General features: G+C 44.8%; 1 protein-coding gene across 1 annotated transcript; it reads right to left on the bottom strand.

The window, feature by feature from the left end:
- Nucleotides 1-990: 990 nt before the first annotated feature.
- Nucleotides 991-21,847, bottom strand: LOC142030606 (putative neutral ceramidase C). The gene is made up of 20 exons (XM_075026863.1): nucleotides 21,721-21,847; nucleotides 19,810-19,892; nucleotides 19,251-19,400; nucleotides 18,490-18,666; nucleotides 17,960-18,087; nucleotides 17,263-17,340; nucleotides 16,103-16,223; nucleotides 14,512-14,637; nucleotides 14,036-14,122; nucleotides 12,483-12,587; nucleotides 12,268-12,349; nucleotides 11,654-11,769; nucleotides 9,445-9,539; nucleotides 8,740-8,779; nucleotides 7,854-7,949; nucleotides 6,886-6,981; nucleotides 6,097-6,246; nucleotides 5,274-5,333; nucleotides 4,481-4,569; nucleotides 991-1,180 (listed from the first exon to the last, which is right to left on the bottom strand). Exons 1-20 carry the CDS (start codon nucleotides 21,845-21,847, stop codon nucleotides 991-993), a joined length of 2,196 nt encoding a protein of 731 aa, XP_074882964.1.
- Nucleotides 21,848-23,001: the final 1,154 nt, after the last annotated feature.

Genomic DNA, 23,001 nt, shown 5'->3' on the forward strand with positions numbered 1-23,001 from the left:
AGCCTCTAGCCCGCTGTAGTTTCTTGGGCCACTTGTAATTATTTGAGAGCTTTCAGAGGGCTTCTCTGCCAAAAACTTGCCCAGCATCCCCTTGAAATGACGCAAACTCACACATGGTGGGCAGCACTGAGCCCACCTGGCACACTGGTCAGTTCAAAAGTGACATTTGTGAAAGAGAGTAATACAGTCTAGCAGGAAAAAACTGCCAACAGCTTCGATATTTTATTTTGCGAGTGTCTGACCTTCCTTTCCTTACTCGACACCTCTGAGGTAGGGCCCCATACAGCCACTCTCATCAGGCACCTGTGAAACCAAGCCCACTGATTTATGGAGAACAATGCACAATTCACTTCATATGACACTGTTGCCTCACCACCACCTGTAGTTTATGGTGGCTTTTAAGTCAGAGAATGAATCCTCCAAATGCCCTAAACCAGAATGATTAAATGAAATGATATTCAAACCTTTCTGATGAGTATCTATCCTATTTATCCCTTTACCATCCTAAGAGGTCAGCTTTGCACTTCAAGCATGATCAAGGAGTCTTCTCTTCTGATGACTTGTGCATTCAGCAGCTCTTTCCAGTTTTATGGACTTGGCTCAATTTTATGGACTATTTTATGATCTGGATTAGCTCCCAATATGCATTAATTCTCTCTGAGAGAGCCTATTCACAATCAATAAGCACTTGTTTAATGCCTAAAGAAAAACAGTTACCTCTTTTACTACAATAAGAATCAACTGCAGCAAGATCTGGCCAGGATGGGGACTGCTGGAATGAGAATACGATGGACTAGTGAGACTGAATTGCAGGTAAAAGTCAAAACTTTTCAGGAAGTCAAGCTTTGCACAGCAAAGGATGACCAGCAGCACTTGAGGGACAGCAATGCTGTATAGAGTCACGTATGCCACAAAAAAACTCCCAGGCATGCAGGGTGAACATTGCAGATACCAAATCTACTGCACAATTCCTTTAATGAATGAGATCACCTACAGAGCTGTGATTTCAAACGCTGAAGACGTGCCTTCAAATGCAATAACGGCAGCGGGATTGTTAGATAGATTTTTCTTGTAGTGCCCGAAGTACCGTATCCTGTAGACACCTGGCTCTGTGTCACGAGGGATGTGCCATTCAATAGTCACGTTGCTCCGACCAAACGATCCTTTGGTCCAGTAAAACCTAGCAGACAAACCAAAAACTGCAGTCAGCAAGAAAATCCACTTTTCATTTGTTTTAATATCCCAAGAGCTCACTAAGTGGAATGAGATGAATGCACTCCAGTTAAGTATAGTTTAAGAACTTCTTTTATCCTTTCCTCATATATTTAGGTTATCAGAGCAGCAACCAACAAGCCAACCCAAAACCTGGCAGGCCTGAAAAATATCTGGAAACATGGAAAAGCAAGTCAGTGATCCTTTTAGCAGATGAAGAATATTTCTACCAACGTGTTCTTACATTCCCAGCTCCATATCATAACCCCATACAAAATTACCTCTGCGAGCAATATTTGCCAACTTGTCTTCCCTGCGTAGAGTGAATGCTGAACCAAGAGGATGAATATATTGAGGGTCACAAGCAAAATCTATCGTAATCGAGCTCAGGGATTCTGGCACCCATTTCCACATCAGATTCCTATTTTCTTTTGCAGACTCCTTATGCAAACCCACTTCTGCTCAACCTTAGAACTCTACAGACAGCCGCACATCATCTGGGGGCAAGGGATTTTTCAGCTGGCCATGATGGAGAACTTCTTGGGGAGATTAAGAAGATTAACCTGCTCTTCTTTTGATACTGCCAGTGAGGGGTACTGCTGGATATCGCCCTAATTGTATCCGGGCCAGACATGAGACTTATCAAGCCCTCCTGAGATAGCACCCCCATTTCAGGGCTTTAACTACAGGAGGCAGATGAACAAAATACGTTGATTCATCAGCAATTGTAATAAAAAGTTTCCCCATGCCAGTCTCTTACTGAGATTGAAATAAATATTTATAGATATGACTGGGTGAAAAACAGTGAATAATGGGGAAATTTAGTTTGGTAAACAGAGACCACAGGCTGACACAGGGCCCAAGTATCCACCTGGTTGCTCTTGTCCAAGGTTTTGGCGGTGGATTGCACTGGCTTGGCTTGGGACAAAGACAATGTTGTCTTGGGAGATGGCAGCGAGGTGACAGCACAAGGCCCAAAGTGGTGGGGGATCTCCATCCTCGGGGACCACCCTGACTCACCTGGACATGGTCCCAGGCAACCTGCGATAGCTGTGATGTTGGCCCTGTTAGGAGCTGGGTTGGACCAGAGACCTGCAGCCTGAGCCTGGCTGTAATGCTGTGACCTAAAAATGCCGCTGTGACAGATCTATGCCACCACCCAGCCTCCTCCCCATCCTGCCCTCCAGGCTGTGTGAACCAGGACCACCTCTGGGATTTGGGAACTGGAACGTAGCTGAGATGCCACCTGGGAAGAGGCTTCTCACAGATGAGCTCGTGGGGATTTAACCACGTCTTATCTGTTAGCTGTTTGCTAAAGGCAGGGCCAGGCAAATTCCTGCCTGTAGCTCAGCCCCTCCTCCTAAACAGTCCCAAGAAAGCAATTTCTGCCCCCATGGCAGATGCAGGGTGGGACTTCTCTACTGCACTTCTCTACTGCAAACACCAAGACAGCATCCAGCAAAAGGGCAAGTCCGCACTGAGTTTGTCCCTGCTGCAGTGGTGAGCGCAGGATAAAGAGCAGATAACAGCTATCTCCTTCCCCGAAAGCTGCACCTCCTTTAGGTAAAGCATCATATCTTTTGGTGCCTGAAAATAGGCATTTTACAAATGCAGCTATAAGCTATTTAACACTTTGCAACACTAAGTTAACAAACGGTGCATTCCCTTGTGCTACTCTCCTATTGCAATGTCAGCACATTCGATGGTATCAAACCTTAGTTTTCCTGTACTAAAAAACCACAGTCTGGCTCCACTAATATCTAGGAAAAAAATTTGATGCTCCCTGGCCCCATTGCCTTAATTACTGACATTTCAAGGTTAACGAAGTGACTCATTTTCACCTTAACAGAACCGTTTCCCCTTTCTTGTGGTGGTTGGTACTTTCCTGAGGCACCAGGAAGGGAGACATTACTGTCTGCATTGGTCTGCCTTCTGGCCAGCCCTTTTAGGCAGGAAAAGGCTAAACAGCTCCTCTTCCTTATCAGCAGAAGTGTTTAAGAATCATTCAGAGATCCAAAGTCTGACCCTTCTCAGGAAGGAAAATAAGATGTCTAGATTCCCTTCTTTCCAGCATCATGGCAGCACTTTCTTCAAGTTTTGCACTTTTATATGTTTTTTGTCTTCTCGAGCAACGTGTTACTAAATATTTTCCATGTTCCTGCCCAAGATTTTGGGAAATCTGTTGGGTTTTTGGAAGAGGAGGGAAGAAGGCAAGGCTACATATATGGGTGATAAAATGCCATCATTTACCTTACTCAGTTAGGGAACTTGACTGGACAGGGTGACATCAGTGAGAGTGACAAGGTAACATAGTGCAAGCATTAAACAGAGAGCAAGCTCTTAGAAATGCAGAGCTCCAAGTGCAGGTAGGAATACTTCTCCTGCCCTGGGACAGCCGCAGTCCTGGCTAGCCGGATTAGGTTTAGAGAGCAGCTGGTTGCACTTGGGCAGAGACAATTATGCCCTATCAAATGCTCATCATAAATCCAGAGGAAGACTTTCCCAATGAAGCCAAGCTGTCCAGAACTTTGCCTCTCTGACCTCGGACGTTACATGTTTGCGCTGGGACGTTGCAAGGTCAGAAGACCCCAAGAGGGGCGTTTTACGGGGTCTGATTTCTCACAGATAGGTTGCAGATGCAGGTGGGAAAATGTCTGGTTTTATTCAAACAGGGGAGTAACTTGAAATCAAATGGTTTGATAAAAGATGCCTTTGGTATTCGTATTCTGTGCACTGACTTCTGGTGTAGCTCTGAAAGGTGACAGCAGGTTTGCTGCTTAGTGGATATTTTTCCTCAAGACTGACATTTCTAACCTTAACTTTGCTTTCTTGCAAACTTTTTTTAAATTGTTGACTGTTTCTACTTTATGACGCACAGCAAAGCTGGCCAGTTTTTCCCTATGAAAACCCCACTGAGGTGAACCTCTCGTATTTTCTATTTGGTATCCTATTCAACAGCACAGTATGGCAGATGGATGGTTGTAGGCTCTGAACAAGTTGGACCACTAACCTTCTGTAATTCTTGCTCTTCCTTCTACCTTTCCCAAACTTATAAGCCTTCATTGCAGAAGCTAGACCCAAGGGGAAGACTGATTATTGCGGTCTTGACAAGTCAACCACCCAAATACGGACAGATCCATCCTCAGAGAGCATCATCTGCAGGGGCAAGATCAATCTATGGTTGGGAGCTCTGAAATGAAGCCCTTCAGGTTAACTCGAATTACTCCATGGAGGCTGTGGGACAGTGAAATCTGGTCAGGGCACCTACCTGGTGTCCCAGGAGGCATCGTTCCACACCACGTGCCAGCTGTCTGAAGTGTTGGTGTATCTCTCCACCGTCAGGAAGTTGTGTTCAGTCTGGAATAACAATAACAGAGTTAGCCAGAGGCTTAAGGGACAGTCGTGCCCCTACTTTTTCTGTGTCACTTTAAACTGGAGAATGGACTATGCTTCTGTTTGCTTTACTGGGAAATGTGGTAATTACTAGCAAAAATGCTTGTATTTCACTGCCAAAGCACAAATTTAAGCTAATAAATGATGCAGAGAATGAGTAAAGAACTTGATCATTAAAAAGAGAACAGACAGGTGAGGTATTTGCTATCAATGTCTATGCAAGATGAGTGATGGGATGAATTAAGTACTTCTCTAAATTTTTTTGTTTTATTAAAATAATGCACCGGGCTGATAAGATAGAGACTAGAGACCCTGATTTCTATGACCGGATGGTGCTGGATACCAACCAAGAAAGAGTGTCTGGCCTAATGCATGACATGGGTGCCTTTGATTTCAATAGTTTGAAGAGATCATGAATGGTCCATATCTGACCAAATTAAGGACTTTGCCCAAAAGCATTCTGGTGGTGTGAATTCCCAAAGCACATGCTGAAGGGAGAAACTATCTTCTTCTGAACTCCCAGCAAAGAAAAAAAGCACTGGAGGCACACAATCTTACTCCTTCTGAAACCTGAACATCAGAGATTAAAATGCATCAGGCAGAGGCAGTAACTAAATATTCACTAATTCTGAACATCCCCAATTGCAGTGTTGTTGTGTCATATTTACCGCATTCTCTGCAGAGTTCCTGGGGTTTGCACCTACAAAAGTTACTTCAGCAACTTCTCTCTGTGGGGGAAATTGAGATTTAATTAAAGACTGAGCAGCATATTGCACATTAAGAACATCCTTTGAAGATGCCATATAAGTTTTTTAGTGGTTTGGTTGGGGTTTTGTGGGGTTTTTTTGGTTTTGTTTTAAATAATTTATAATTTCACTTGGTGCAATAGCAATGGACAATTTAGACTGTGAACTGGTATTCTGTGCCTTGCCATTCTATTTGTCCTGCTTGCTGGATAAACTCCACCATAGTACATAAGATTTATGTGTTAAAGAGGGAGGGAAATAGGTGAGATTTTTAAGAATGTCTCCCTGCCTGCTTTCTACCTCACTGCTGGAGACAGCAATGAGACAAAAATCCTTGATCTGAACAACTTATTAAATTTTGAACATTGAAAACTGAACCCTTTTTGACATTTTAATTTCATTTAAATTCCATACTACAAGCATCAAAGTTGACCTGATTTCTGCTTGTAAAGAAATCACTGTACAATATTTGCCTATTTAATAATCAACTGTTATTTTATGTTGAAGCAGAAGGGGAAATCTTCATGTTGAATAAAGGGCTTTTATTTTCCCCTTCATTCACCCATTTTAATCACATTCAGTACAATGACACTGGCATGAAAACGCCCTGCCTCTGCCTTTTCAACCATGCCCACTAAGAGCAACCACAACCCTTTCTTTAGAAAACACAGACTTTTTTGGATGAAGGGTAAGAACTTAAAGATGATTTCCTAAATAGGTTTTAGCAAATCCTTGAAGCTCTCACCGCTCGATACTGTTGTCTCACTTGTTGTAGCACATCCCCAAAAGTCTTATTCACCGGCACGCGATCAGCAGTGAGAGAAGGCAGCAGGGTCATGTTACCTATATTGAAAAATGGGGGCTCTGGACCACGTGGCAAATCCTGAACTGTATTCTGGGAGAGGGAAGATGTGCTCATTATACATACATATAGATAACCGATATCTCTGTGATGACTCATATCACTGCTGTGGCTCTTTATCCAAGTCCATTGCTTAGATAGATTTCAAGAACAAGGGCAATAAAGTGAGCATAAAAACAAACAAGAGGATCTTCATCTGTGCTCTGCATGCAGGAGCAATGCCCATAGGACACCCGCTGCCTTGTTGCTGAGGTCCCCAAATCCACCCGCCAGAACACCCCACGATTTCAGGAGGCAGTGCCCCCCCACCAGTCCTGCACATTCACATGGTCCACAGATACAATGATAACGAACATTGCCCTGTACAGCAGAAATGTAACAGATTTTTCTTCCTTTTGGTAGGAAAGCAGAAGCTTCAGGCCATGCTGAATGGTTGGAGGTATCTATTTCCTAAACTTTGAACTGAAAAACCCTCAGAATTTCTCAAGTGGTACAACACACCATTACAGGAATTATTTTCATACCACATGAGAATTCCTCAAAGCAGTTTCTTATGAGAAAAGAGAGAGTAGCAATCACACAACTTCACTGAGGAACAAATACAGCCATAACCAGGCTTTACAGGATTTAAATGTCTCTGGCATCATGTGGCCTATAGAAAATTTTGATTACCGTAGCAATAGCCCTTGCGAGTCCTCTGTACAGTTGAATGTAAGCAGAAAGGGTGTGTGGCCCATAAATAGTCGATGCAGCCTCATATCGTTGAACCTAGCAAAGGACAAATTTGGAAAAGGAGGGTTTGAAGGACTCTTGAGCAGTTTCTACAGCTCATCTTACTGTGCCAGGACAAGATCAGCACTATATCTGCAGGGGGTTTATTTACTCCCTTACTGCTAAGAAGACAGCCCAACAACTTGCCTAAGTATTCCTGCTGCAATTTCAGGTTACTCTTCATTCTCCGAGCCATCACAAACAGGGAGGACTGGTTGTCACTCTTCCAATTATCACAGCTCTCTTACTCTTTTAAAGGCTTATGATGTAGGTCGTCCCTTCTCCAACTTTTTGGGTTGGACAACCCCAGTTCTTCCAATCCTCTCTCTCAGTTTAGGGTTTCTAAATCCAAGGAGTCCATCCAACAGTCCAAATCTTCCTCAAAGCACAGTATCTACCATGCCTTGTGGGGACCCTTAAAACTGGCAAGCTATATTGCAGTCTTTTCCACAGTAACATGGCACTGCAATTCATGTTCACCTTACAACCCTACCACTCCAAATCTTTCTTCTGGCAATTTTGCCACTTTATGAAGAAAATTTCTAATTCATCCAAGTCATCAGGAGATTACTAAACGAGACCTGAACTCACAGGAGCTCCTTTCAGTATGTCTGCCCATTTCACATTAAAGCATCCATACGTACTCTCTAGCTATGGTCAGGAAACCACATTGGCCCTTGGACCATGTCCTCTAGGCCAGAATAAACAAGGAGGTCTCCTGATTTCTGCCACAGATTCTTCTGCTTTTTGTGGCAAAGGAGAAGTACTCTAAACTTCATTCATAAATTTCATAATTTCATATGAATTATCATCCCATAGAGCCATAACTGAACAGTTAAACATGTTCAATCCGCAATTTTAACATTTACCTGGTATTCTTCATAGGTGGTAATGTAGTGGGTGTAGACATTGCACAGACCTGCAATTACGACATCCATTCTTGGTGTACCATGAGAATCAAATTCCTAAGAAAGGAAATAAATCACTTATCTTCTAACAACTGCTTAATGAACAATTATGTTGTTGTGGTGGTGGTGGTGGTGGTGGTGGTGGTGGTGGTTTTTGCGGGGGATGTGTTTGGATCTTTTTTTACCCAGGCAGAATACAAAGTTACGGTGGGGAGGTGGCTGAATGTTCAGGGAATGCAATCCTACTTAGTTAACATCTCATATTCACTTCCCAAAGAAAAATAGGAGAGATTACCTCATCCTCTGGTAAATTCAATAAATTTAGGGGTTTGTTTTGAAGCCGATGTCTGTATTCTCCTAAAAAAATTGGTGATGCAACTATATGAGATAGGCTCAGTGAGTTGTGGAGATGGTGTCTGAGATTAAGATAGCATTCAGGCTGCAGCTGAGAATAGGATCAATCAGGAAAATGGAAAAAAAGACATTTGCCATTTTTTTCCAGTTGTTCTCATGTTGCAAAATCCTGGTAGGGATTAAGGAGCTAAACCCCTCCACCCCAGAGACTCCTTGCTAGCATCAGTTATGCCTGGATCCCAGCTGAATTAGCTTGTGTTGGCTTAATGAATTGAAACTCAATTGGTTTGCTTCTTTGGGGAAGGATATTCACTTCTGCATGTCAGTAAGCACATGCAAAATGTGTCTGAAACAATTGCAAGAAGGAAACATCTGTAAGACATGAGACCCATGGACCCAGGTGGGAGGAGACAAGGGAAAAACCAGAAGGGTCAAGAAACATAAAGTTCCACATATGCTGCGCTCTGAAGAAACTTCTTCCTCAGTAACTTACTCTTTTAACAGCTTCCCGTAGCCTGCGTCCAGACATGGTCCTAGGGGCATTAAGGGAACAATGTCAGTCTCCAGAAATGCAGGGAGCTAAAGCAAGAATCCCTGGCTGGACATGCAGCACACCACCAGAAATTCACATAGCATTTGCAGCGCTGCTCAGCATCTCTTAAGGCTTCTCTGTGATGAGCTCAACCAAAACACCTCAAAACATTTCATGTGCGTCGTCACAGCCAGGGTGAGACTGGAGGTGCCCCAGGGTAGGGTGAGTTAGGAAAAAGGTGCTAGAAATATTTCATTATACTATTCAGGTTTTCACCATTGTACCATCAACAGTCAGTGTAATTTATCATTACGGTGTTTGTGGTGTGAAAAAAAATCAAAGTTAACAAGTTCCTCTCGTTTACTTGAAACTACATTTTGCAATGAACAGTTAAAATTATTTAGGAGGCTTGTTTGCATCTCATTCATTCCCATGGCTAGTTTACAGAACAGAGAAGAAAATGGGAAACGCCAGGTAACCAGAGGAGACAGTATACAAGAAAGTACATGCAGTGGACATATATGTGTAGTGCCTGCACAGCTATCATATATTTGGAACATTTTTTAGCCTACACACCCTTTCTACCTGTAGGCAGAAGTATTGCAGGTGGTTCGAATGAAATGCTGCTGGCTGCAATACATAGAACAAGACCAAAGAAACACATACGTGAACTCTCCGGGAACAGCAATGATTGCCAGTGATCCAATGGCAGCAATCTGAACATCCACAATGTCAGGGTGCCATGGGTGAGGCCGAGTCATCTGAGGTGAAAAATAGTGGATATAAGTGTTGTAGGGTAGTAGCAAAAAGAGATAGCTGAAGTGTTTTCCTTCCTACCGTCATAAATCAGACAAGTAAGTTTACTTTGTAGACAGGCACATGACAATGTAGTTTCTCCACATGTACAGCAAGTCATCTGACCATAACAGACAGATAAGGTACATGTGAATACTATGGGTATGGCAAAAAAAAAGGTGTTGCCAGAGGGGTAGCTTAAAGCAAGGTGGGTAAATAAGGTCAGGGTAGCACCTAGAAACCTCTCACCTGCATGGGAAAAGGATAGAGTTAGGATCAATAAGGTTGATCATCTGTCCAGGAGAGCAAAAGTGAATGAGTGAAATCAGAGAGCCCGATGGTGATGGGAAGGAAATAAGAGTTACGTCTTCGTTAGCTGAGCAAATGCACTGTCAGTGTGATGCAGAGGGAGAGTTTCTAAGTAACCCAGAGGGTGATGTTCAGGGAACCCTTGACCTAGCCCTGGCTTCAAAATGCCCCTTAGCAGGGACCACACCATACTCGGATGCAGCACCATTGCAGCAGCCAAAACACATATTACAGCAGCATTTCATCTTAAAAAAAAAAAAATTATCCATGAAGAAGCCTGTTAAAAGGAAATTAAAAACAACAAGAGCTCAAGGGTGGCATGGCTCCAGCAAATGAAATGCAAAATCCCACTCCAGCAAGCCAAAAAGAATCTTGAGGAGCAATTTACTGGGGGCAAAACATGAATGACAAAACCTTGTGAAGCACATCAGAAGCAGGAGGCCTGCTGGGACCTCTTTTTATAAAAGATGAGGTGAGGAGCTGATTGAACACAAAGCAACGCTAGGAAAGCTTTTAAAGAGACTCATGAAAGGAATAACAATGAATTGCCTCATCCAGATGGCATCCTCTAAGTGCTCTAAAGGACCCTGGACATGATCCCACTCCACTACAGTGCCTTTGCCTTAATGCCAAGGGAACAAGAGGTGGAAAATGGGGCATCAATTTTCTTTTAAAGTTTTAACCAGGACTTTGGGAGAGTTCAGTAAGAACAAACACCAAGTCCTGCCCAGGACAGAGTAGCCCCAAGCATGAGGACAGGCTGGAACCAATGGGGCAGCAGTTCTGAAGAGGCTGGCCCTAAAAAAATAACCCTTCCCTGTGTCAGTGGGGCATCCCTGGGATGGGGACCAGCAGCGGGGGATCTCCATCCTTGCTGACTGCCCCACATCTTCTGGACATGGCCCTGAGCAACCTGCTGTAGCTGCAGTGTTGGTCCTGCTGGGACTGGGGTCATGCTGGAGAACCCCAGCCCAGGGTACCTCCAGCCTGAGCCTGGTGTGACTCTACCCGTAGACAAGTAAGTCTGGCATCTACCAGTGTCACAGCTCACAGAATTATCAGACACTTGCACAAACATGACAAAAAAAGCAGAGAAGTCAACAGAACGTTTCCAGAGGAAGTCAAAGCCCGGTAGAAACCTTTGAAGACAACACTGAGAAGGTGGGTATGTTGATACAGTCCCCAGAGCTTCCAAAAGGCACCATGATGAGTTACTTCATTTTGCATGGACTAGTCTGTCACATGACAGAAAGAAAGGTCCTCTCATGGATTAAGGTAGGAAATCAATGGTAGGATGGAAGAAAAATCCACCCAGAGCTATTAAGATCTGAGCACCAGCAGAGGATGTCCTGAAGCCAGAGATTGCCAGGAGGCAACGCTGAGCTCCACGCACTGTTGCCTTTCCCTGACCTCATGCATTTTCCCTGTGTATCCTGCTCAGGGCTGTTTCACAGGCAGAGAATTAGGCCAGGTGGATCTTCAGATGGGCTTTTTGACCCTAATGAGAGCAACAGATCTGGTCCCTCCTCCTGGGATATAAGGAAAAGATGCTCTGCAAGAGGAAAACTTCCACCTCTCATTCTGTTGCAAACTAATGTCAACACTTTTTCTTGTTTTCTATTTTCATGCCTTCAAAGCCCTTGCAGCTCTCTCTGCTGCGCTGTTCTTCACCATATGGGCTGGCACATACATCATCTATAGCACCCTACCAAAACCTAGCCCAGATCAGCAATGTCTGCACTTCCCAGGGCACACACCAGTGCATCCTTACCTCTCCGGTGCTAAAGAGGATTGGCTTGGGTTTGTGGCAGGCTTTTGTTTCATTGGAGGGCTCTCCCAGCAGCTGGTCCCGGATTTCATCCCAAAACGGGTTCCCTTCTAGTGAGCCTTGAAGGGGAAACATCTTTTAAATGCTGTTCCTTCAGCTGCTCCAGCAGTTACTGGACAGAAAACTCATTTATTACCCCCTCCCTGCTTACGTGGGATAGGACATTTCTCAGTGGATTCTGACTACCTCCCTTTTCTGGGTGGTTTAAAAAGCCTAGCTTTAACCCAGCTGAGCTCCATCTTGACAGCCTTTGGATAATGAGAACAAATGAGAAAGATTGCCCCAAAACCAGCGCTTTCTTCTCCCCAGTCCCCATCCAGCGCTCTCCTTCCTTCAGATCATGGTCATGTCCTTCTCCAGAAGACTTCTGACAAACACAGGCAAACTTGCACGGGGGCCGTAAGATCACACCTTCCTAAAAAACACCCCTTCGGAGACTGTGGTTCAACGAGCTGTTGATGTTCTTAAATGTCTCTGGGGGTTTGAATCTATGTGGGGGATGCCCCATGTCCTCCCCATTTGTATGAAGCCATATTGACATCTGCTCCCTAAATTACCTTGTGTGAAGTTGAAAGCCCCCACTCCATCAATAGTCCCTGCAGCAAAGCTGTATCCTAAGGCTGGTTTACATGTTTTAACCTTAATCAGAAGGGGGAAAAAAATGAAAAAGAGATATTTTAAAACCAGTTCCCCTCAGCGTGCCACGTCCTGCTGTAAGAATATAACATTTCTTCCTTCCTTATGCCTGCATCCTGAGAGTTCCTGCTCTTACCGTGTGCGTGGCATTGAGCTCCACCGAGACATCACTCATGTTCACCCACTGGTGAGCTGAGCTGAGGGGTCCTGTGACCTCCTGGTAAGCTTTTTCATACAGTTCCTAAGGGATACACAAGGTGGAAATCCTTGAGGAAGAAGAAATCAGGAACCCAGCTCTTCTGAGATTCAGCTATATGAACTATTTCTTCATTCTGTTGACACCTTCCAGTGGCCTCTTCCCGGTGTTAAAGCAAGAGCATATTTCCCAAGCTCCTTTGTTTCTATCACCCCATATCTACATGCCCCAAGTCCTGCAAGTTCTCCCTGTGTCAAGTAACATAGGGAGGACGCTCTGTGGTCAGCAGTTTTGTGTGTGCCTTTCTTTTTACAGCTGAAATAAGCACCTGTTCCATGAGGATGGCAACTTCTTTCTCCTAGTTGCAACCTTTTGGCACTTCTCACAACTTAGACCAACCAGAAGAAATGTTTTCTATGAGAAAGACGCACTTGGTTGCATTCATTGCTTCAAATCACATGGACTTTACCATGCATTTACTATACAGCTGACAGCTAAGCCATTCAGCTCTTCAGTGAATGGATTTCTGGCACACATGCCTCGAGTTGGTACACAGAAAGTATTGCCAGAAGTTATACAGGTTTAGTAACATTCCTGTAACTGCAGGAAGGAATAGAGGACGCTGCTTTTGAAGGCCAAGAGTCTGCAGTGTTAAAAATGACAGCAATGTTTTGCCTCGCCATTTGATACACACACTGGGCTTCTCTGACTGGGACAATCTTTCACTTGCAAGTCATGATCAGCGTGGAGTGACTTCGGGGCATGCATCTGAAATGGTGATTGAAAGGCAACTGCCACCATCAAGCCTTCTGCTCTTATTCCTCTGCTGGACCTGTCCCAGTTCCTACAAGCTGCTCTCCCCGACACAGTGCCAAAAAATGTCCTCTTATTGACTACCCTCACATTACATGAAGCTGAAGAAGGGGAACTGGTAAATTCTGGTGATTTTTGAGCCCAATGACACAGGCGACGTAAGGGAGCCTATGGGTTGGAGGGTACCGGCTGAGTAAATGCAAAGTCAAGCGGGGCAAGATGAGTTTCTTTCGTGGATGTTTAAACTGGCACATTTTAATTCACATTTGCGTTAGTTTGGGAGTGTGATGCTGAAGTTGGCCAACAAGTGGTATGTGATGGTGCCTCTGAGCTCTTCTAGGAGTCTTCAACACCAGTGATTTTTCCCATCATTGCACATGCATGAGAGGGAGGGGAAGATTATAAGAGGCAACATCCACATTATATACCAATAAGGAATATTGACATTAAAAGCCCAAACCAACATTTTCAAATTGTAACACCCACAATGATGTATTTAAATAAAAGAGTATGCTTTCTGAATAATCAGGAAACTTTTCCTTAAGCATATAACTATGGACTTTGGAGTAATTTAAATCTACAAACATTCACAAAAACAGGTGCAAGAAAGTTGCTTAAATGAACATGCATTCCTGTACTAACAGTATTCACACACATTCGTAAAGCAAAATATCACTTACCCTTGCTTTCAAGTAGATATTTTGCCCTATAATTCTTGTACTGTCAAACATGTCATTACCAGGACCCATGGCCATGCACATCTTTGCCTGTTAAGAAATTTGTTTAAATGCTAGTGATCAGTTAATATGGAGAACATGTGGCACTGCAAAGTGGATGAGTTCACAAGTGATTGTCATGCTGTGGGAACTAATTGCTTCTTGCTAGCCATCTCAAATTTGGGCACTGGGTTACTACACTAACCTTTGCAGCAAGATAAAATTAAGTTTGGGCTGAATGACCAGAAAACGGTGTATAAGGACAAGACACAGTAAGTTCCTGAAAAAGGTATCCAGAATAGTCCATAAAGACATGATTTATTTTTTTTTTTTACATCCTCTTCATGCACAATGGTCCGCCACGTGACCCTGTATTTGCTGCTCCACTCCAAGTTTTGTCCTTAGCAGAAGTTAACGTAGATCAGGTAAGACATACTTACCCCTCCCGCGGGACAGATGCTATGTGGGTTATTGCATGATTCCCCCGTGTTTACGCAGAACGGGCCTTTGGTGTTGGGCGACACATCTCCCAAGTTGGAGGATGCAAAGGCGGCAACAAAAGAGCCCTGCCAAAACCAGATGTGGTCAGATGGATTTTAGTGCCTTGCAGTGATTGCAAACATCACCTGTAGCTTTCCCTGCAGTCAAGGCTGACATTACAGCCAGCTGATGAGCATGTGATGCTGGTAAACATTTCTGAAGTGACTGGGAGGACTGGAATGGGGATTTAGGAGTGTCCCAAGCGTTAGGGACAGGAAGAGCAAGGGACAATAGGACACACAGGATGCAACTGCCATTTCAGGGGGACCTTCACATCGCTTTGGTATCCAGACAGGGTTTCTTCATCTACCTCTTCCATCTCAGCGGCAACTTTTCCCCCATGTCCCCAGTTTCTCATGTTACTGATCAGATGTTAATGGATCATTGTAGCACCTTGCACAGGATTTTTTTTCTGCCAGGCTTTCACCATGACTGATTTACAGGGTGAGAGCTATTGAATCTGACTGCAGGAGTTAACATCAAACAGTACTTGCTAGAAGCAAGGCTGGTTACACACTGAGTGTCAGCTGAATTCAGCTCTCACAGATACTTTCTTTTTTTCCCCACTCTTTAAGAGATAGGATGCATCAACACCAGATAGTTTGATATATTATCAACTCTTAAGCCATTTTCTTGTTAGACTGCTAGACACAATGTGCCCAGCAGACCATACAGCTAAGTGTTGAATCCTGCAAACACTTCTTAGCTTTGTGTGCATGTCAACTTGCACTGACTTGCACCCATAACTGTGCATGAGAACTGAGTCTTGTTAAAAGCTTTTAGATAATCCACTATAAAAAGAAACATTTGCAAGCAGGAATTAGGTAGACTTCCTTTAGTTTCCGTCTTTGGTATGAACTGCACATGCTCCTCTGCCCAGAGTGTTAGAATAGGAATTGGGCAACTGTTTCAAGGTACATGCTGGAGATACACACAGGACACCCTCCTAAATGGCTCATGACTCAAAGTGTCTGTGAGATGGGCTCATGTCCATATTTACATTTCAGGGGAAATGATGCTTTTTAAAGGAGTTGTGTTTGCACTCCGAGGACGGCAAATCTTCTGGATAAATGAAAATCAGAAGGCAGAACTGGCTGTAAGCCATAAGAAAGAAGTGGGGCTGACCACAGACTTGATGCCACACTGCAGATGCAATATCTTGATCCCTTTGGGTCAAGTATCCCACACATGTCTTTCTAGTATTTCCAATAGTCGAATCAAAATAAATTTGGTCTATTCCTAAGGTCTAAATAAATGCCACTGATTACTGGTTTGGAAAGTCAAGAGTACACCTTGCAATTTCTCTTCTCTAGAGGAAGAAAGTAAATAAATCAAAGTGTTCGTCTTTGTCCTTCTTTTTCTGTGTTTAACCTGCTGTCTTATTTCACTCTTTGAAAGAACCTACTTTGGCCCATAGAAACCACCAACCGCTCCCTCCCTGTTGCAACACTTTTTTCCCCATTATTTTCAGTAGTCTGAAAACACTTTCACCTCTCCAGGAAGCATCCCCTTGTTCTTCTCCTGTTCGAACAAGTAAGATGCGTAGCCCACGTTGTCGCTGTTCACGAGGTGGTTCGTGTTGTTCATGCTGACTGGGTGCACAGCAAACCAGCTGAAGAGGAGTCAGAAGACACACATAGGAAATGCATTGTTCAGTCTATATATTGGCAATTGACTTGTTCAATCTATATATTTGCAATTGACTTATGGGAATTTTCTTTGGGAGAATACAAACACAGACTGTTAGTACCTAGGGATGGATTAACGAGGGCAGAGTTATTACCATCCTTTCCCTTGCTGACCAGGAGGGCTCATGGCTATGATGGTCCAGGTCTTGAGACCACAAGAATTTGGCACCATAATTATCAGGGCCACCAAGAACTATTTGAGACCTGAACTGACTCTTTTCTAAGTTCAGAGAATTATATTTTGGAGGGATTTTTATTTTCTTGCTTCAAAGAAATGACGTCAACAATGTAAAAAAGGAAAAAAAGGAACACTTCACTCTTACAAAAAAGAAAATGCTCCTCTTCCTCTTAACACAGTCAGACTCTTGCTTGTGACTTCCAAATGAGGAAAATGCTATTATGGCTTTGTTACTGCATGTTACCTTGTTTGCCTGGCCTTGAGCTCTGAACTTTGCGGGGCCAAACACTGCCCCACAGATCTGTTGGTAGGATGGGTGTCGTGCATGCTGCCTGCAGAAATGGCATGCTTCCCATGAAACATGGGGTCTTAAAGAAATAACCAAGACAAAAGGAGCCCAAAGGGTCCTGGAGATGCCAGGGTCGGAATCTGCTTGGAGGGGCACAGTGAGAGCCCCAGAGGTGATTTTTCTGCACCCCTGCAAGGGAGGACCAGCTACAGTCATCTTCCCCAGGTGCCTTTGAGTCGTGCCAGATGTGCCCAGCTGTAGGTGGGCCAGGTGCTGCTGTATCTCCCAGAGTAGATGAGGGACACTGACCTGGTTTATGCACTCATGGATTCTCACTTATTCTTCTCTCAGAGACTCTCTGGTGACTAGCTGGGAGCAATGGTCTATGGTCAAGGGTCAGTGTTGGGAAGGAGAGCTTGTGCAGAAAGACAGAACTGCTACAGAACTGTGGTTTATGAGGATTTGGAGAAAAACATGTTACTTCAATGGTTGGTACCTGATAAGGCCTAGCTCCTGTCCATTCTCATCTACCATCTTGAGCATCACCATTTCTTTATCCGTGTTGGATGAATACCTGGATGAAAATGAAGTGGGGAAACCCCATTAGGACCAGAGCTGTGGTCACGCTCTGCGTTGCTCAGACACGTTAAATCTCCACTAGGTTGAGCAAGAAAATGAAGAGGTTATTACAGATGTTACCAGAGCACAGTGAGACCTTAAAAGAGCATCTGAAAATAGCTGTGAAGGTAAGGTAAGAGTTATGGTTGTTGCTGACCTCAGACGCTGCTTCTCCAGGGTGTGGAGAGAAGAGCTCTGTCCGAGTACAAATTCATGCACCAAGGATGGCACTTTAATGCTGTCTGACTCAAATGCTAATGTCCACTGAAGACTTTTTTTTTCTCTCTCTCTCTCTTTTTTAAAAATAAAGCATAAGTTCATATCCTTGACCAATGCCTCACATGGTTGGAGGGGGCAACCACAACTTTCAAGCCCACTCTTGCAGCTAATTTTTGGGGATGCACACACCCAAGCACCCAGGTAGGCAACAGTGTCATTCTGCCGTGGTCTTGGCTCTACATTTTCAACTATCCCATGAATGACCAGAAGCACCAGCTGCCAGATGGTTGGGTCATGGTCCCAACCGAAGGGTCCTCTGCGGGGCTCTGTTTCTCTCCCACTTGAGGGGCTTTTACCTGCTTCGTTCAGATGCTGGATTCTCAAGATAGGAGAAAGGGCTTCGGTTGATCTGGCTGTTTTCTACAGTGCCTCTGTTTATAAAAAGCCTTCCTCTCTTCATGTTCTGATGCGCTATATCAATGCTCTGAAAAGCAGGAAGACAGGGAATTTTAACCCATGCATGTAAGGTATATGTGAGATTATCTGGAAAAACTCTTTCTTTCCCTCCTTGCCTGTTCCCCACCCTTTCTTGGGAATTTGGGGGCTTTTTCTTTTTTTCTTATGTAAGTAGTCTAAAATTCTAGAAAATTATTATAGTATTTTAAAACCACCCACAACTGTCGCTTTCTAAAAACTTCAAGGCTTCTGGTTTTTGATCTGATTTCACTGCTAAGCATAAATCCACCTCCAAGTGTGTTTGAAGACTGCGACATTCAGAGGTGATACCGCAAACTTCACAGCAAGAGCTCCGTTAGTCACAAACATATCTCCCTCTACCTTTTCCGTGTTTATGGGCTCTTGTGTCAACAGACTGGACAACACCAACCTTTACAATGCCATTCACAATAGCGTTGAGGGATGGTCTGATTAGCCCTTTGCTAGTGATCCAGAAGAGGGTGTACTGGAAGTAGCCACCAGGTCCTGAGTGCGTGTGGGTGCCGCTGAGGATGACGTTGTCCTGTCGGTACAGCTCGCCGTACTTGCTCTTCAGTTTCTTGAGCACCTAAGAGGAAGGAGGTGGTCCTAAAAAACCCATTTTCACACCCAAAGGCTAGGAGATATGTATCAGCTCTTACAAAAAAACCCAACCATTCATCTTCCTCCTCACTCTTCTCTTTCTGCCTGATACTCCCATACTGGGGTCACAACAAGTAGGTTACAGCTGTCGACTTGGCAAGAGCCTTAAAATAATAAAAATCTGTTAAGTGAAGACCTCTATGGCCAACATGCAGTGAAACCCAGATCATCCAAGGAGTCCCCAGTTCTCTGGCATCTCCCTCCCTCCTCTGTGGTGCTGGAGACCCTACATCACACAGGCACCATAATAATGTATTTGTGATTCGAATGTATTCGTGATAATTTTTCCGCTAAGAAAAGCATGGTCAAAGTCCATCCTCATTTGCTGAGGAATTGAAAGCTCTTCTTCAGCAGAGACATGATGTCTCTCCAAGATCGTGCTGCAAGGAGATCCCAAAGCAAATGACCAATGTGCTGCTGTGCTTGATATTATTTAGGAATAACTACATCCTTAATGCTAATATGAGTGACAGCCCAAACTGTGCGACTCATTCATTTCCAGCCACGCACCTCCAGCCTCAGTCTCTGAGACACCATTCCTATGTCAGCGCTGACAAACACTACTCGCCTGGAGTCATCAAGGTCTGCCACGATGAAGGCTCGACTGTAGAGGCGCATGAGAAGCCCTCTGGCCACCTGCTCCGGGTTGGCATATCCCATCTGGAAGGGAAAAGCTCCATCAAGCCCACACAGCCAAAATATTGAGCGAGGTGCTCATTTATGTTTATTTTTCTAAGTAGATTTGCCAGAAGGTCAGAGGGATCTTTCAATAGATGAAAACTCAGAGTTGCAACTATCTTGCCCTGTGATTGCAAGAATCATTGGATCACAGAATGGTTTGGGTTGGAAGGGACCTTAAAGATCATCTAGCTCCAATGCCCCCTGCCATGGGCAGGGACACCTTCCACCAGATCAGGTTGCTCAATGCCTCAAAGAAATTTCACCTAACATTTGAAGATGGCAACCATTTGGCAAGGCAGAGCCTCCAAACCAGAATTCCTGCAAAAAGTACTCATAGATTATGAAAATCAGTATTTCACCAACCCTGTGTTCAGTTTCCCCAACTTACCAGAGGAACTTCTGCCACAGGTCCCGTGCAGTCAGCTCGACCCACGCCCAGTAAGTAGTTTGCTGATACCAGTTCACTGGTATCTATAATAAGAAAAAATAATAGATTAGTGGACACATGAGCAAGCAGAATCAGGGACAGAAGAGACAATCCAACCTTTTTAAAGATATTGCATGCATGAAACCTGCTTAACATCCCCAGAGGATTCATCAGGCCCATGGACAAGGGGATCCAGCTGGTACTTTCTGCTTGGGTTTCCAATGGGCTCTCAGTGTGGTCAAAGTGTGCTGAGGCTGTTAAGACATTTGGGGTGGTAAAGAGTGGACCAGGCATGAAGAACTGCAGAGGGACCTCACAAGATGGGGTCACTGGACTGTGTCAAATGTGTCGTGATTCACAGTGAGGGGGAAACAAGCCTAGCTTCATCAATTAAGCTCTCCAAGGCCACCTCTACCATGCAGGAAATAGATCTGAGGGTGTAAGAGCTGTTTTCACGCAAAAAAAATCAGCTCAGCAGCAATGACAAAAAGGGGATGGCATGTCAGGAGCTACCAGGAAAGGACTAGAGAAGAAAGAGGGGCACATCTATATATTGCCCTGGTGCCTCCAATGCATCCCGTGTCCAGTGCTGGTGCCCTGGTCTCAAAAAAATCACAGCAGAGCCAGCAGAAGCTCAAAGAAGGGAATAGTGGCTCTGGGCAATGACCTCCAGGCAAGTAGTGAGGAAAAGGACTCCTGAAGGAGGTCATGTCTCATTCCAGCCATCATGAAGCCATCCTTCTACAGGATGAATGAAGCGCCTGGACAAACTCATGGAAGAAAAGCTATTGAGGGCTATTAAATTAAAAAAAAAAAAAAAAAAATTTGTCTGCACCTCAGGAAATCCCAGAGCAACAAATCACTGGAGGATGAGATAACACTGTGGGAAAATATTTCTATGTGCTTAATCTGTTCTCACAGTCTTCCCAGCCAGCCACTGCTGCTCGAGGCAAGGCATCAGGGTAAGAGGACGCTTGGTCTTCCCAGTCTGGCCTTTCCTAGGCTGTCACTTAAAACAGAGGAGAAGTGAAACACTCACACTGGCCACAGACTGACCACAGGGCATTTCTCTCATTTAAAACGGCATGAGTGAACAGGGCTACCCGTTAAAACTACCATTCCTCCACCTCCTCCTCCAAGAGCTACAACACAGAGAAGAATTGCTTGTGCAAAACTCTTACATGTTACAACCTAAAAAACATAAAGAGTGAACTACATCCAATTCAAGATCAAAATCTAGAAATTGGAAGGTCCCATTGCTGACATGTTGGGTGATGCCCTGTCCAGGGCAGGGGAGACCCGTGGTTCTGGGAAAGGGCTCTTGTCATATGGAAACACCCAAAGCTTCAAAATGTTTTCTTTCCCCATGAGATTTTATCTCTCCAGAGGACAAGCATGGGGTACATTAGAAGTGAATTGAGCATTAGCTTTGGGCAGCTCCCAACACCCACCTGCCCCATGCCTGGTGATGGGGCTGGAGGCGTAAATGGGCTGTTACAGGATTGCAACAGCTGTGAAGCCCCTTGGTGCGGTGCCAGGAGCGAGGGGGGCTCTCGGGACACCCTCCACCGGGTAGAGAGACAGAAGGAAGGTTTTTTGGATCCCTGCAGCCAGCCTCACCCACCGGACCTGAGGCTGTGCATCCATGCCCCAAGAGATGCTTGTGTTGGGTTTGACCACCACGCTCCTATCGCAGAGGCCAGCGACAGCACCATGCCACGGCTGTGCGAGAGGACCATGTGCAGAGAAGATTATGAAGGCTCAGCAGTAGCCCAGTGGCCTTCTACCTGTATTGCTTTAATTTAAATTACTGCACTGGACACACACTCGAGCAGGGTGCGATGGCAGGAGTGAAATAATAGTTCAACTTACCGTTGCTCTCTTTGGTGCGAAAGTGGAGGACGAGGAGCACCACGGTCACCACTATCATCACCACCAGGCAAATGATGAGGATCACCTCCAGGCGGGAGAAGGAGCACTTGGACCTCTTCCCGCACATGGTGGGGGCACTGTGAAAGCAGAAAGGAGCCCGTGGGGAAGGCAGACGGGACAGCCCCGATGTCGGGCACGTCCCACCCAGAGCAGCACGTTGCACCCTCAAAGATGCTGGTGATGGTTCGTTTCCTCTGCCCCAGTGTCAGAGCAGGCGGCAGCAGCGATAAGGATGGGAAGTGGAGATTTATTTTTTAATCTGCTTAAGACAGCAAAAATCTATCTCCTGTGGGCAGCAATCACTCCCCGTCACAAGGCCCAATAAGACAGGGTGAACTGCGAAATTACTGATCTCACATTTCCCTGGACACTTTGCTCACTCTTTTGAAGAAATCTTTTAAATAAACCCCATAATCTTCCACCAGATCCTATGTTCACTGAGCGGCTGAGGGAGATGCTGTGGCCTGAAGCCTCACAGCTTTTCAGCTGCTCACGTGCTCAGAGCACATCAGAAAACAATATTGTTCCATAATAAAAGTCAATTTAGGAAACTCAGTGCGAGAAAAGCACACCCCATGGCATGTCCAAGTGCAGTTCTCTCCTGGCTAGAAAAAGTAGTGGTTGTGACAGCTTTCCAAGATAAGACCCCATGTATAGATGCTGGCTTTCTTCATCCTTTGCAGAACTCTTTGGGTTGGCTTTTTGAATACTGTTCTTCCTCCTTGGTCAGAGGTTTATTTTGGGTTAAAGATTAACAAGGAAAATTATTCAAAATATGGCTATGGGAAAATATGCTATTTCCCCCTCTGATCAAAGGTCTGGTGACTTCTGATTTGTCCTGCTCTGACACCTGAGACTCGCATCAAGGTCTTCTCTTGCCCGGTGGGAAGTGGCACTTGTAGCAAAGATGTGCCTTTTGCCCTTCTGCTAAGCACCCATACAAGGTAGAAATAAGCCATTAAAATAGCTTTGGACATTTCCAAGTGTCCTTAGATGTGTTAGTAGACCAAACTTACTGCAGATCCCATTTCTCTGCCTGTGAATGAACCATGTATCTGCCCAAAAAGACTGGTTCCTTGTTTAGAGCAGTGGGGGGTCTCAATCCTTGGGGATGTCTCTGACTCACCCGGACACAGCTCCAAGCAGCCTCCTGCAGCGGGGGCATTGGCCCAGCTGGGGCCCGACTGCTGCAGGAGTGGAGGTCGGGAAGGATGGATGTGC

Source organism: Buteo buteo, chromosome 4, assembly GCF_964188355.1.
Source record: "Buteo buteo chromosome 4, bButBut1.hap1.1, whole genome shotgun sequence".
Classification (NCBI taxonomy): Eukaryota; Metazoa; Chordata; class Aves; order Accipitriformes; family Accipitridae; genus Buteo; species Buteo buteo.

What these genes read in the sequence shown, in the direction of transcription:
- LOC142030606 (XM_075026863.1), bottom strand. Translation starts at nt 21,847, where the DNA reads ATGTGCGGGAAGAGGTCCAAGTGCTCCTTCTCCCGCCTGGAGGTGATC. An exon ending in AGGGGATGCTTCCTGGAGAG is followed by an intron (nt 14,638 to 16,102) that starts GTGAAAGTGTTT and finishes TGGTTTTGGCAG; the next exon opens with GGCTCTTTTGTTGCCGCCTT. An exon ending in TCCTCTTTAGCACCGGAGAG is followed by an intron (nt 9,540 to 11,653) that starts GTAAGGATGCAC and finishes TTTTCACCTCAG; the next exon opens with ATGACTCGGCCTCACCCATG.